Here is a 14,071-nt window from a genome sequence, read left to right on the forward strand (position 1 = left end):
GTACTACCCTACCACTACTCTACATCGTGGCAGTCTTAACGATTTAGGGTAGTACAATAGTGAGAATACCAATATGGATCTATTAAATGAGGAACTGAGTAAGCTCCAAATTTCCCTCTAGATTGATAAGTCTATAATTTATTATATGAAATTCCTAATTATTACCATACTAAGTTGAAAAGATTTTAACCCAAATCCTTTAGTAACTGACAAACCTCATTCTTAAGATTCTTGACAGAAATAATCTTGATGAGCTTCTCTGTGTGATCTTTCCAATTCTGTTATAATTTTAAGGCAATTTCTCTTATTTTGATTAATTCTATTGCAAGGAGAAAAGAGTGACTCTGTGTTGGGGTTTCTTTTCTTTATGAGGCACAAGACCTAAATGTCATTGAAGAGGTGATTCGAATGATGTTAGAGATCATCAACTCCTGCCTGACAAATTCCCTTCACCACAACCCAAACTTGGTATACGCCCTGCTTTACAAACGCGATCTCTTCGAACAATTTCGAACTCATCCTTCATTTCAGGATATAATGCAAAATATTGATCTGGTAAGTGTAAATGAAGACATTTATTATGATTCTTTTTTAAGTGTTAAAGTAGAGAATGTTTAATAAGCCTTGGTAAGAACTGTAATAGTAAGAGTTTCTTCTTTCAACATTAACTGTATTTGCAGTCTATTTTGCTATAATAATTGTGGTAATCCGTGTATTGTATATACACACACATACATATTTAATACAATTGAAGTCATACTTCATACAGTTCTTTATTCTGCCATTTTTACTTTACACTTAGACTGTGAGCATTTTTCTATGGTATTATCAACTCTTTGAAAGTCTCACATTTTAATATTTATCTAGCCCATGTTTGTGTCCTAAAATATATATAACCATTATCCCATTTTTGCTCATTTATTTCCAATGTTTTATATCAATTCATAATGAATGAAAAGTTTATAAATAAGTCTTATCTCAAATTTTAAAATTAATTTTTGGTATGGTTTTAAAGCTGGAATTTTACTAGTTTTTCTGTCAAAGGGCATCTTTATTTTCAAGATTCAACACAGGTTGTGAAATTGCTTTCCAGAAAAACTATAGAATTTGTGCCTCTGGGCTGGGCGCAGTGGCTCATGCCAGTAATCCCAGCTACTTGAGAGGGTGAGGCAGGAGAATCGCTTGAACCCAGGAGATGGAGGTTGCAGTTAGCTGAGATCACACCATTGTACTCCAGCCTAGGCAACAAGAGTAAAACTCCATCTCCCAAAAAAAAAAAAAAAAGGCCGGGCAAGCGGTGGCTTACGCCTGTAATCCCAGCACTTTGGAAGGCCAGGATGGGCGGATCACGAGGTCAGGAGATCGAGACCATCCTGGCTAACATGGTGAAACCCCATCGCTGCTAAAAATACAAAAAATTAGCCGGGCATGGTGGTGGTCGCCTGTAGTCCTAGCTACTCAGGAGGCTGAGGCACAAGAGTGGCGTGAACCCGGGAGGCGGAGCTTGCCATGAGCCGAGATCATGCCACTGCACTCCAGCCTGGGCAACAGAGTAAGACTCTGTCTCAAAAAATAATAATAATTTATGCACCTGTATATCATCTTATACTTCCACAAGTGACCTATGAGAGGATCTATGTCACTGTACTTTTGTAGCTTTGAGCATTGTAATTATTTTAATGTCTTTTTATGGCAAAAATGGTATTTTTTCATATTTTAATTTCCTTAATTACTAACGTGGTTGAACATTTTTTACAGGTCTGTGAATGTTTGCTTCCTGTCCTTTTTAAAAATGTTTTTTGCTAAGTTTTCTACTGCCATATTAGTGTTTTCTGATTCAATTTGGTTCCATAGATATTTTTTGAATAACTAATGTAATTCACAGTGCTAGGTTCAAATAAACTGAAGAGCCACCATCGCTGTCCTTGTGTTACTTATATTTAGGAAGACATTCAATAATTAAGTTATGAAACAAACATAAATATGTAATTTCAATAGTAAGTAAGCACATGTACATACCTTTCTCTGGGGTGTTTACCCAATAGTGGAATTGCTGTATCATGCCAAACCATTTTCCCTGGGGTGCTACCATTTTACACTTTGGTCACTGCTGTATGAGAATTCCTGTTGCTTTACATACTCATAAAAAATTGTTTTGATAGTTTTGTCAGTTTTGTAATGGCATCTTATTATACTTTTAATTTGTAATTCCTTGATTACTAATAAGGATAAGCTATATTTCATATGTTTATTAGCCATTTAGAGTTCCTCTTTTGGGACTGCCTGTTCAAGTCTTGTTAGTTTTTCTATTGAGTTATTTCTCTTTTTCTTATCAATATATATTTTATTATTGTTGTGTTCTAGATTCTAAACTTTTCTTGGTTATATGTTGCAAATATCCAATCTCTAACACAGCTACAAACTTTTTAACAGAACTCTAAAACTCTGCAAATAGTCAAACAGATCAGGTAACATTCTCAAATCCACTCTTTCTATGGAGACCTGCTACCTGCCACACCCGTTGTGCACTGGTTCTGCACAGCTACAGTGTATTCTTGGGAATTGCCTTCAGTGCTCTCCTTTGGTTAAGCCTGGCTCCTGTGTCTTTGTCTTTCTTTGTTTACTACTTTCTATTGATGGAACATCAATATATATAGTAGCTTTCCGGGAAAATGGTGTATATGAGATAGATTTTTTTATTTTTAAATTTATCATGTCTGAAACATCATTCTTCTCCCTTTATATATGACCTGGTCTTTATGGAAGCTTTACTGGTCTCTTTATCCTTGTGTTCTGGAACTTCATGATTTCCTGTGCATTACATAATTGTAGTGGATACTTGGAGAGCCTTTTTAGTCTAGAGGCTGATGTTCAATACTATCAAATATTCTTTCTGTTGTTGTTTTTGAGACAGAGCCTCACTCTGTTGCCCATGCTACAGTACAGTGGCATGCTCATGGCTCATTGCAACCTCTGACTCACAGGCTCAAGCAATCCTCCCAGCTCAGCCTCCCAAGTGGCTGGGATACAGGCATGCATCACTACACGCACATGTGTGTGTGTGTGTAAAGGCAAGACCTTGCTATGTTGCCCAGGCTGGTCTCAAACCCCCAGGTCAAGTGATGCTCCCCACTCAGCCAAAGTGTTGGAATTGCAGGCGTGAGCCCATGGGGGCTGGAGGGTATCTCATGGGAGAATGACGTCCCTGCTATCATCTCAGCTCTCAAAGAAACTATCTGGAACTCAAATAGTCTTTTAAATTATTTCTTCCCTGCCACTTTTTGTCTGTGAAATTCTTCTTAATTAGATGGTCATTTCCTTGGAGCCCCTTTATATCAGTATCATTAAATCTTATTTTGGGGGCTAGTCCATGTCCTTAGATAAGAATTCTTCAGGCCTCTGCCTGGAGTGTAGAAGCCTGTCTGTCAGAGTTTTGAAAGCAAAGATAGAGGCTGAACTACTTTAGGGATGGAGAGAGAAGGTAGAGAGTGGCTTCTAAACAAAAACCTTCTTTTTGCTTTCAGGATAGCAGCAACACATAGATTCTGGTCAAATTTCAGACATTTAAGAATGTCTCTATCCATTCTCATAAGCCAGTTTGCCGAAGTAGGTTAATCTTTTGCTTGTCTTAGTAGAGTTTTGTGTAGTTGTTAGGTACTTGGTTGAAATCAGGTTTGGGCCATAGCTAGCCTCCCGTTCCAGACTCTTAACACATAGGATGTATTAACTGCTGGATACTCTGGAATCTACACAATTAAATGTGAGTTTAACCTGCAGTTGAGTATACTGTTGCAAATCCATTCATTGATTTTCACAGCTTTTTCATGATTGCTGGTAAACAGAAATCAATATTAAAACTCTCTTCTGTCAGCTTAATTTCATTGGCTTTCCTTAAGCTGCTTCAATTATATACCTAACAGTTGCAGCTATAGCAAAATATTTTGCCATGCACACTCTTGTCATTTTCCTAAGCTTATATCAACATCATTTAGGTATCATTAACAGAATTGGAGAATTTGGGTATAATTGCCATCCGTGCAATCAAGGTAAAGCAGAAACACCATTTCACACAAGGATGTTTATTTTAAGAATCAAACTTTGACATTTTAAGGGAAATCTTTATGAACCAGTATACTCCTATGTAGATTCACTGATATTTAGGATGTGTGTGAGAGCATCCTTAGGCAACTTCTCGAATATTTCATCTCTGGCCCCATGTCCTTCTTGTTAATTCTGAGTTTTAATTAAGAAGTATTGGTGTTGATAAGATCTCTTTAAAATTGAAAAGTGTCAGTGTTAATAAGATTATGAAACAAAGTATTGCCTAAGGAACACCCATCACAAGTTAACTCCATCTTCTTTTTATGGGATAGACTATTTTTGACAACATGGTAAATTGTGGTTTATAGTCTTAAGAATTCGTGTTAGTTTTATGCTTTGATCGAAGACGAGAATGCAAAAGTACCAGTTATTAAGGAAAGTAAAGAGTCCATGGGGGCTGGAGGGTATCTCATGGGAGAATGACGTCCCTGCTATCATCTCAGCTCTCAAAGAAACTATCTGGAACTCAAGCAGAGCCTTTATCCATTCCTCTTTTTGTTTTTGTTTTTGTTTTTTTAATTATATCCATTCCTCTTAACAGTTATTCCTGCAAGCAGTCTTAAGGATTGTAACATCCAGTAGAAATTGTTCTCTCTGTGAAGGCAAATTTATAGGGAGCTATTTACTTACTTCTGAAAAGCTTCTTCTAACCATGTTATTCATGAATTTGTCCAAATTCATTTCTGTTTCTTGCCAGTAGTATTTTTGGAGGTAAAATGCTGAGTTTAAGACTCATTATGCTTGTGGGTAAAGGTTTCACAAAACTTTTTCCCCTTTTACATGAGAAATTGGCCTTGAGTTAAGATGCTTCTAGCTCAGTCCTCTGGAAATCTAATGGAGGTAGAATGTCAGTTGTGTTACCAAGCAACAGTGCTATGATAAAATGATAATGTGATAAAATGACATTTGATTGGTAAGCTGAGTCATTACTTGGAGGACTATGAATGAACTACAAATACTTGATGAGAAGCCATCACTTTGGGCTTCTCTGAATGAGAGAACTTTTATAACTGGGCACATCCTTTACAAAGACCTAGAAGCTGAGACTGTCACAAGGATATTGGTTTCTATTTGGGACACAGTTCTAAGGTAGGGTGGCTACTGCATCTACCTACAGTAGTCTCATTCTCTTGCATCTGAGCTGTCATTTGAAGGGTCAAAGACTAGCCCAGAAACTACCATAAGGATTCCCAAGGAAAACAAAGCCTGTGGGGCTATGCTCTTGGCATGCTACTTTTCCTATCCTTATATCTTTTTTAAAATTAATCTGATGCCAAGTGTGGCCTTTTATAGTCTTGAGACTCTTGATGTCTAATATTTCATCTAAGAATATCACCCACAAATGGGCATTGTAATGTTAAAATAGTATTTTCTTGTATTGATTTATTAATGTATCTCTTTCAAGCTCCAGAGGTGGGGAGATATTCCTGGTTTTCCAAGATTTATTGAGATCTTTACATTCTAGAAATATCCAACATGTCTGTTTTCAGTCTTCGTGTTTCTAAACTGTGTCATCCCATTCATTTCAGTCTGCCCTTGTGGCAGTCCTCTATCCCATCTGTCCTAACTTTTGCCTTTCTCTGGCCCTCCCTCATTCCAATTTCTTTTTTCGTTCCTTCCTATATTTCTTGTTTCCTTTAAAAAAATGTTTAAAGATAGTCACCTGAACTATGGACTATGTATGTCTGGTAATATACACCTGCAGTATATTGGAGAAAAATAATCTCTAATTCCCAGTACCTTTCATTGTGACGGGCAATATTTTCTTTGTGTTCCTGACAAAAGACTAAACCAAAGATTTTTTTTCCCTCTGTGGTCATAGCTGCAATAGCTGCAATATTACACATCATTTGGAGTATTTAGCTTTAAAATTTTATTTAAACCACATCAAAAGCCATTTGCTTCTTTTCTAATCATCACTAGCTTTTATTGCATACTTGCTAAGCACTTACATGCATTAACTTACTTAATCCTCATTAAAAAATAAACCATGAGGTATATTTCATTTTAGTCCTCAATATGCAGATAAAGATACCAAGTTAGAAAGATTAATTAACTTGTTTACTGTCACACATTCGGAAAGTGATGCAGCCAGATCTTAAACCCAGAGTTTGATGATAAGGCCCATGCTAGTAGTAATTCTGCCTAACCACTATACGCGTTCACTAAGTGCTCCCACAGTTGCCTATGAAACCATCTGATCATATCCACAAACCTAATTACTTTCTCTTTCAAAATCAGTTCTAATGAAGTCCAATCAGTCTTTATTCCATCAGTGGTGCAATGAGGAACATTCTTAGTAACCAGGCAGTTGTTATCCTTAAAAATGTCTCTGAGGCGTGGTGGTGCACTGTTATCCCAGCTGCTCAGGGGACTGAGTCAGGAGAATCTCTTGAGTCCAGGAATTCAGGACCAGCCTGGGCAATGTAGCGAGACACCATCTCTTAAACACACACACACGCACACACACACACACACACACACAAGAAAAAGAAAAAAAAAAGTCTCTGAAAGACCATATTAATTTTTTTTTTATAAGGACACACAGAACCATGCAAAGAATTTAAACTACATCCATTTGAAACACATTCTCCTTTGGAAGAAGTGAAAGGCAGAGTGGAGGTGAGGAAGGACCTCACTGTAAGCACACAGTGTAGAACCATGTAGAAGTAAAAGCAGGATGTTAAGTTGGACGTAAATTACACCTGTGCTTACTTTTCTGTCGTTGTCGGAAGAATGGGCCACTTATTTACACTTCACCTGTATTCAGTAAAAACTGCATTCTCAGGCTAAACGTTTGGCTATATGCTGTTATACAGTTCTTAAAACCACATAAACAAATGCCTAAACAGTTTTAAGTACACCTTCCAGATGATGGGAATGAGGCTTGAGTGCCTCATGTATATGACCTCTTTTACCATCCTTAATCTATGTGAGCTAGGCTTATTATCCCACTTTACAGATAAGAAAACCAAGATGCTGAGAGGTTTCTCAGATGCCTAAGGGTCATTGTCTTGGATAATTATCACATATCGTTGCAGGGGGCTCTATCTCATTGGCCCTTTCGCCATCCCTAGGAGGAAGGGAGAGCAGGGCTAGAGAAGGGCTTGAGACCACTTAGCTAGCAAGTCAGTCAACCAGGCCCTGAATCCAGATTCCTATTCTGTTAAATCCCATGTTTTCGACATTCACTTGGATAAACCTAAGTAAGGTTCCAAATGAGCAGGTTTTCCGACAACTTTTTGTTGAATACTATCATCCAAAATAGTGCTGGGCACACTGGAAATTCATTTAAAAAACATTTTAAACTCCTTTTACATATTTTGAAAAGATTGCTGTGATAAAGATATAAATAACATCTCTATTTCTGCCTCTTTCAGTACTTTACCTTCCCCTTCTATCCCCCAAAGACCCCTGAAATTTTGGCTTAAACAAGCTTTTGCTGCTTTCTTCTTTCATAGAGTTAACCTTCAAAAGTTAACTGTGGAAGACTGTAGAAGAAAAAAAGTTGGTGGAGGAGACGAATCTACTGTTATGTTTAGCAGGCAGGGAGTTGAGAGTTGATTATTTTTGGTTAAGACATTTAGCAGCACTCAGTATCTCAGAAGACAGAAGTGGCTAACCTTGGAGCACTTTTAACTTCGGCAAAAGGAGTTAGATATATGGTTTTCAAGTGCCCATATTTTTATTACACACAGGTAACTATGTCTCCAATCTAAAACATTAGGTGATATGATCAGGCTGAATTAAGCAGCAAGACAAGGTAGAATATGACACCAAACAAGAGAGAACATAAAATGAATTGTCTGGTTACCTAAGAAATGGCTGAATATAAGTAGAGGACAGATGCAATGAACTATAACCATTGTATAGTATAGTAAAGGCAAGAAATATTTTTATCTCTGAACAGTGTAGAATTCACATTAGATCTTGTGTATTTCCAGACCTGACCATCCTTATCAAGGTCTAAACTAACACATTAGGCTACTGACTTGACGGTCCCACAATTGTTGAACAAGGTTAAATCATAATTCTTGATTTTCTGCAAAAACCAATACAATATAAAATATTTTCTTCTATAGTCTTTCTTATCCCAATATATGACATCAGTGTCTACCCAATTGCTTAAGGAAAAAAAAAAAAAGGAAGAATAAGAAAGGAGAATAATGAGAGCTCATTAGAATAGGGGTAGGAGATTGCAGATTTAAAGAATGTGATCAGGGAAGCCTCTCAGAAGGTACGTTTGAGCCAAAACTTGAAGCAGGTAGAGAGTGAGCTATGCAGCTATCTGGGGACAGCAGCACTCTAGGCACAGAGAATAGTGGGTGGGACGGAGTGATGGGGAACTGACCGGGAAGGTGGAGTGAACATTCTGTGATAATGAGGGGCAGGTGGTTACAGGGTATGATTATTTGTCAAAACTGGTTGAACTGTACCATTAAAATGAGTAGGTTTATTTTGTTGTATGATATTGTACCTCAGTAAATTTACTACTAAAAAATAAACTCCCTAGAGTGGACTTCTGCCTAGGATATAGAAAGCTAGGAAGAGTTCTACCCTAACAAAGAGAAAAAGAGGTAAACTACAAAATCATAACTTTTCTTGAACCTATAAATGAGCCGAAGTCACAGGACAACCAAGTAGCCTAGATCCCAAGGAGGGATCATCGGCCCACCCACCCCTCAAGGTGAGGTAAGACACCAGGACTGGATCACCTGTGGAAGAGCACAGGACTAGGCGGCTACCATACAAGTGGGTAAAAAGAAATCAGATGCAATTTTAATAACTTGCTAAAGGTTGAGTGTGGACTAGCATGACATTACAGAACACCCAGGAGACCCAAGCACCAGAGGAATTTGCACTCACAGGCTGTTTTCCACTGAGACTGGGGGCATGGCAGGAAGCCAGAGAGAGCTTCCCAAGGTGATATACCTATAGAAAATGCGTAGCATCATTCCCCTGCCAGACCTTTCTTTCATATGGTGCAAAAGCCTTAGATTGCCAGTGGGTGGAGGGGTGGGGTGCAGAGGCAGGCACTAAACATTGTTGCCCTCAGGGCATAGGTAGAGACCCATTACTGCACGTAAAAGATAAAAAACTCTCTACTTCTGGGTAAAGGGCAGGAAACTGTCCTGGCCCCAGGATTCTACAAGAGTAACATTAGAGGTATCCTACCAACAACTCATCACAGATACAGGGCAAAGTTTGGCTGCCATAAGAAGAAAGGGGAGAGAAAGCTAAGAAAGCCTTATGCCCTAGGCCCAGGCATAGAGAGCCCCATTTAAGACTGAGGTCTTAGGACAGCAGTAGAGAATCCCCTACCTTCTGCCACCAGCCTAGCAAGTACTGAGTAAGAAGCAGCAGCATCTGCTGCTGGGAAAGATCAAGGGCATGGATACAGACCCTACTCTGGGACCCAGGCATGCAGAGCTCACTGAAAGCAGAAAGTGGAGCATGAACATTGAAAAACCTGTGGCACTTCAAATCCCAGCAAAGCAGAAGGCGTCATTAGAGGATGTGGTGCACTGAAGGTAGCCACAGCAACAGCCAAACTCAAATTCAGCTTACCTTCTGAGTGAATCAGCTCAACCTCCAAGCCTGACCTAAGAAGAGATGTGCCCGAATTTATCATAAATAGTATTTCTGTCAGTCTCTACAGTTCTACACATGATGTCTAACATTCAGCCAAGCATTATGAGACATAAAAAGGCAAGAAAAAAAATCATGTTGTCAACAGACAACAGACCCAGACTCAGTGATGACTCAGATGTTGGAACTGTCAGACTGGGACTGTAATTATGATTTATCACTTTCAAAGATCTGGTATGAAGGTCAACTAAGTAGGACCCATAGGGCAAATGCAGCCCACAGCTTGTCTTTGTACAGCCTATGAAATAAGTATGTTTTTTATGTTTTTAAAGGATTGTTTAAAAAAAAAAAAAAAAAAAGAAGGATATGTTACAGAGACTATATTGGGACCCACAAAACTTAAAATATTTACTACCTGGTTCTTTTTTTTTTTTTTTTTTTTTTTTTTTTTTTTTGAGACGGAGTCTCGCTCTGTCGCCCAGGCTGGAGTGCAGTGGCCGGATCTCAGCTCACTGCAAGCTCCGCCTCCCGGGTTTACGCCATTCTCCTGCCTCAGCCTCCCAAGTAGCTGGGACTACAGGCGCCCGCCAACTCGCCCGGCTAGTTTTTTGTATTTTTTAGTAGAGACGGGGTTTCGCTGTGTTAGCTAGGTTGGTCTCGATCTCCTGACCTCGCGATCCACCCGTCTCGGCCTCCCAAAGTGCTGGGATTACAGGCTTGAGCCACCGCGCCCAGCCTACTACCTGGTTCTTTATAAAAGACACATACCAACCTTTGTCCTAGGGGAAAAGGTGACAACATATATAAACAGTTCCAGAGAGAGATGGGAACTGTAAGAAAAAATAAAATGGGAATGCTAGAAGTAAAAAAACATATGACAGGCAAAGAATTGCCGTGACAGGCTCATTAGTGGGCTTGTGAAAAAAAATATGTGATCTTGAAGATAGGTCAGTAGAAATTATGCAAATAAACACAGTGAGAAAAACATGTGAAAAATGAGAACATAGCATCCAAGAGCTATAAGACGATATCAAATGATTCAATATACATATAATTGGAGTCTCAGAAGAAGAGAGGAAGAACAGCTCAGAAGAAATATTTAAAGAGATAATAGCTGAGAATGTTCCAAAAATACTGACATGAAACCACAGATCCAAGAAGCCCAGAGAACCCCAATCAGGATAAATCCATTTTTTTAAGACATTATATTTAAACATCTGAAAATCAAAGATAACACAGTCTTGAATTCAGCCAGAGAAGAAAAAGAAACATTACATACAGAGGAACAAACATTATATACAGAGGAACAAAGATCGTAACAGCAGTTTTCTTGACAGAACCTAGGCAAGTCAGATAATGAAGTGACATCTTTATAATGCTAAAATTAAAAACAAATCTTACCCCCAAAAATGTGTTTAAAAACTGAATACAAAATAATGACATTTCAAACAAAACTGAGAGAACTTATTGCTAGTGTGTACTATAGGCAAGTTAATGGAAGTTATTGAAACAGAAGAGCTATCGTATCTGACAGAAACTTGGATCTACAAAAAGAAATTAAGAATTCCAAAAATAGCAAAAATAAAGGTAAACATAAAAAGTTTTTTCTTATGTTGATCCACTGTATAAAATAATTGACTGTCTGAAGAAGAGGTCCTCAAACTTTTTCTGTAAGTGATCAGATTGTAAATATTTTAGTCTTCACAGGCCACATAGTCCCTGTCACAACTATTCTACTCAGCCATTGTAATTCAATGGCAGCCATAGACTATGTGTAAACAAGTGGGTATGGCTATGTTCCAATAAAACTTTATTTACAAAAACAGACAACAGGCCAGATTTGGCCCACAGGCTATAAGTTGCCAACCCATTTTGTCTAAAATAAAAATATTAACAATGTATTGTGGGGTTTCTAACATGTAAAAGTAAGATATGTGTCATCAGTAGCACAAAGGATGAGAGGGAAGAATTGGAAGTTGGCACATATGTGTGTTGGGAGATAATTTTCCAGAGATTTCATCTTGTGAGCAAAGGCACTTACTATCCTTTGCTCTGGATTATCTTTTCAAAGATGTTTGTATCTCCTGGAGTAAAAGATAGGCATGGTTACTGACCACTTTAAGAGATTCGGGTTCCCTCAGCTCAGGGTTCCGTCCTTTAATATAATTTACTACATGTGCAGGTATTGTCTGACCCTTGTCACATCACCCTGAGCAAACTGGGACTTGGGGAGCCAGTGTGGTAATGCAGATGCTGTGATTACTGCTGTTGCTATGACTAACAAACTTCCCTCCATCTCTGACCCAGAAATATCTCTTCTTCCAGGATCCATGAACTACAGACGGGAAAAGCAGAATAAGGCAGTCAGGAAAAGCAGAATAAATAATAGTGGAACAACAGCGAAAAAAGAAATATAGATTTAAATCCATTCATGCCAATAACTAAATCAAATGCAAATAATCCTGATGCTTCAATTAAAAGACAGAAATTTTCAGATTGGATAAACAGCAGGACTTAACTATGTGCTGCCTATCAGAAACCCACCTTAAACATAAAGGAATAGATAGGTTAAAAGCAAAAGGATAAAAGAAGTTTTACTATGTAAGCATTAATAAAAAATAAAAGGGTAGGATGACTATATTAATAGCAGACAAAGTAGACTTCAACACCGGGAGCATTACCAAGGGTAAAGAGGGACTCCATGTAATGAGAAAGAAGTCAATTCACCAAGGAGACATAACAACCATAAATGTGTGTACAACAGAGCTTCAAAATGCATGAAATAAAAACAGATAGAATTGCAAGAAGACACAAACAAACCCATAATTGGAGAAGTCAACACTTCTTTCTCAGTAATTGATACAACAAATAAACAGAAATTTGTGATGATATAGAAGACCCAAACAATACTAACCACCAACTTGATTAGTTGACATTTAGAAAACATACCACCCAACAACATCAGTGCACGTGAACCATTCACTAAGAGAGACCACGTATGGGGCCGTAAAACAAACCTCAGCAAATTTAAATGACATGAGATCACCTGTACTTTGACCACAGTGAAATTAAACTATTTAATAGAAATCCATAAGAAGGATATCTGGAAAATCTCCAAATACTTGGAAAGTGAACATTACACCCATGTGTCAAAAAGTAGACAAGGGAAATAGAACAAATTTAAAGTGAGCAAAAATGAAAATGTAACATATCAAAATTTGTGGGACCCAGCAAAAGCTCAGAGAGAAATTTGCAGCCTTAAATAAGTTAATGTCTGCACAGCGCAAAGTGCTTTGCACATGGTAAGTGCTCACAGAACGTTAGCTCTTTCTGTTATTAGGTGTGTGTCAGTACCCTCATTTACAAAATGACAAAGTTGCCACATTATCATTATTGGTTCCTATTGCAGTAGATGCTGCAACTTTGTCACTATGAAGATATTATAAGGAGAGGTGGGATTTAAACCCAAGCAGTCCGACACCAGGTAAGTTCTCTAAACCACTGCATCATGCTACATCTAGACGTTGAGTGTTTTACAAGTCACATTGCTAGTATCAGAGGCAGGAATGAAATCTAAGCCTTCTGACTTTGAGTAGTTCATTGTCCACTTTACCATGATGTCTATTCTAATTATACAGATTTGATCTGTCTTATCTCCCAAATTATATTGCGTCTTTCTTCAAGCGAGAAAATGGTATCATCTATTTATTTCCCTGGTAAATCCTCGGGAGAGCTCCTCTGCTGAATGGGTTGTCAATATATGTATTGATTAAAATACAGTAATTTGAGGAGAAACTCAAGTCAATGAGGAAATATATATGTATTTCACATGTTTAAAAAATATTGTCTTAAAAAATAAAAATAAAATAAAACTTAGCTGTCTACTTCTACCTCTTAGGAGAGTGGCCATTTTTAGCAAGCAAGCATGTTTGCCTGATAAGTACATACTAGCTCCTTTTCACCCTCCTCTACTCCAGAAAAGCTTCTCGTTTCTATTAATCTGTAATCTATTAATAATAATCATTCATTTGTTTCATGACAGGTGGTTAAATGTGATTTGACATTACTCAAAGTATACAACTGATTTATCGGTATATGACATTAGGCAATCACTGTTCAAAGCTAATAGCGTAATGGAAGGTAATGTGCTGTACTTGGATTTCATGAGTTACAGCCAAATATGGCAGGTAGAGGAAGGTTGTAAAACATGCACTGTGGAAAAGTGCCTTCCTTTGAAAGGTTGTCTTTGAATTACACTGACAAAGCATTCATCCCCACTTTCACTAAAGGTTTTACTTAAATTTTTCTGTTACTGGCTGTGTCTCATGCAGAGATTTTCAGAGGAATAAAAGTTCATCTATTTTAACAGTTTTAATGGTTG

At 37.9% G+C, this 14,071-nt stretch overlaps 1 protein-coding gene across 3 annotated transcripts in view; it reads left to right on the forward strand.

Moving 5' to 3' along the window:
* Positions 1–14,071, forward strand: part of DYM (dymeclin) — a 427,792-nt gene that overhangs the window by 340,662 nt on the left and 73,059 nt on the right. For all 3 annotated transcript variants that reach the window (XM_030925872.1, XM_030925870.1, XM_030925871.1), the window contains one exon: positions 373–555. In XM_030925872.1, the coding sequence (XP_030781732.1) occupies positions 373–555 (183 nt within the window). The remainder of the gene's footprint in view (positions 1–372; positions 556–14,071) is intronic.

The sequence above is a fragment of the Rhinopithecus roxellana genome, chromosome 21, assembly GCF_007565055.1.
Source record: "Rhinopithecus roxellana isolate Shanxi Qingling chromosome 21, ASM756505v1, whole genome shotgun sequence".
Taxonomy (NCBI): domain Eukaryota; kingdom Metazoa; phylum Chordata; class Mammalia; order Primates; family Cercopithecidae; genus Rhinopithecus; species Rhinopithecus roxellana.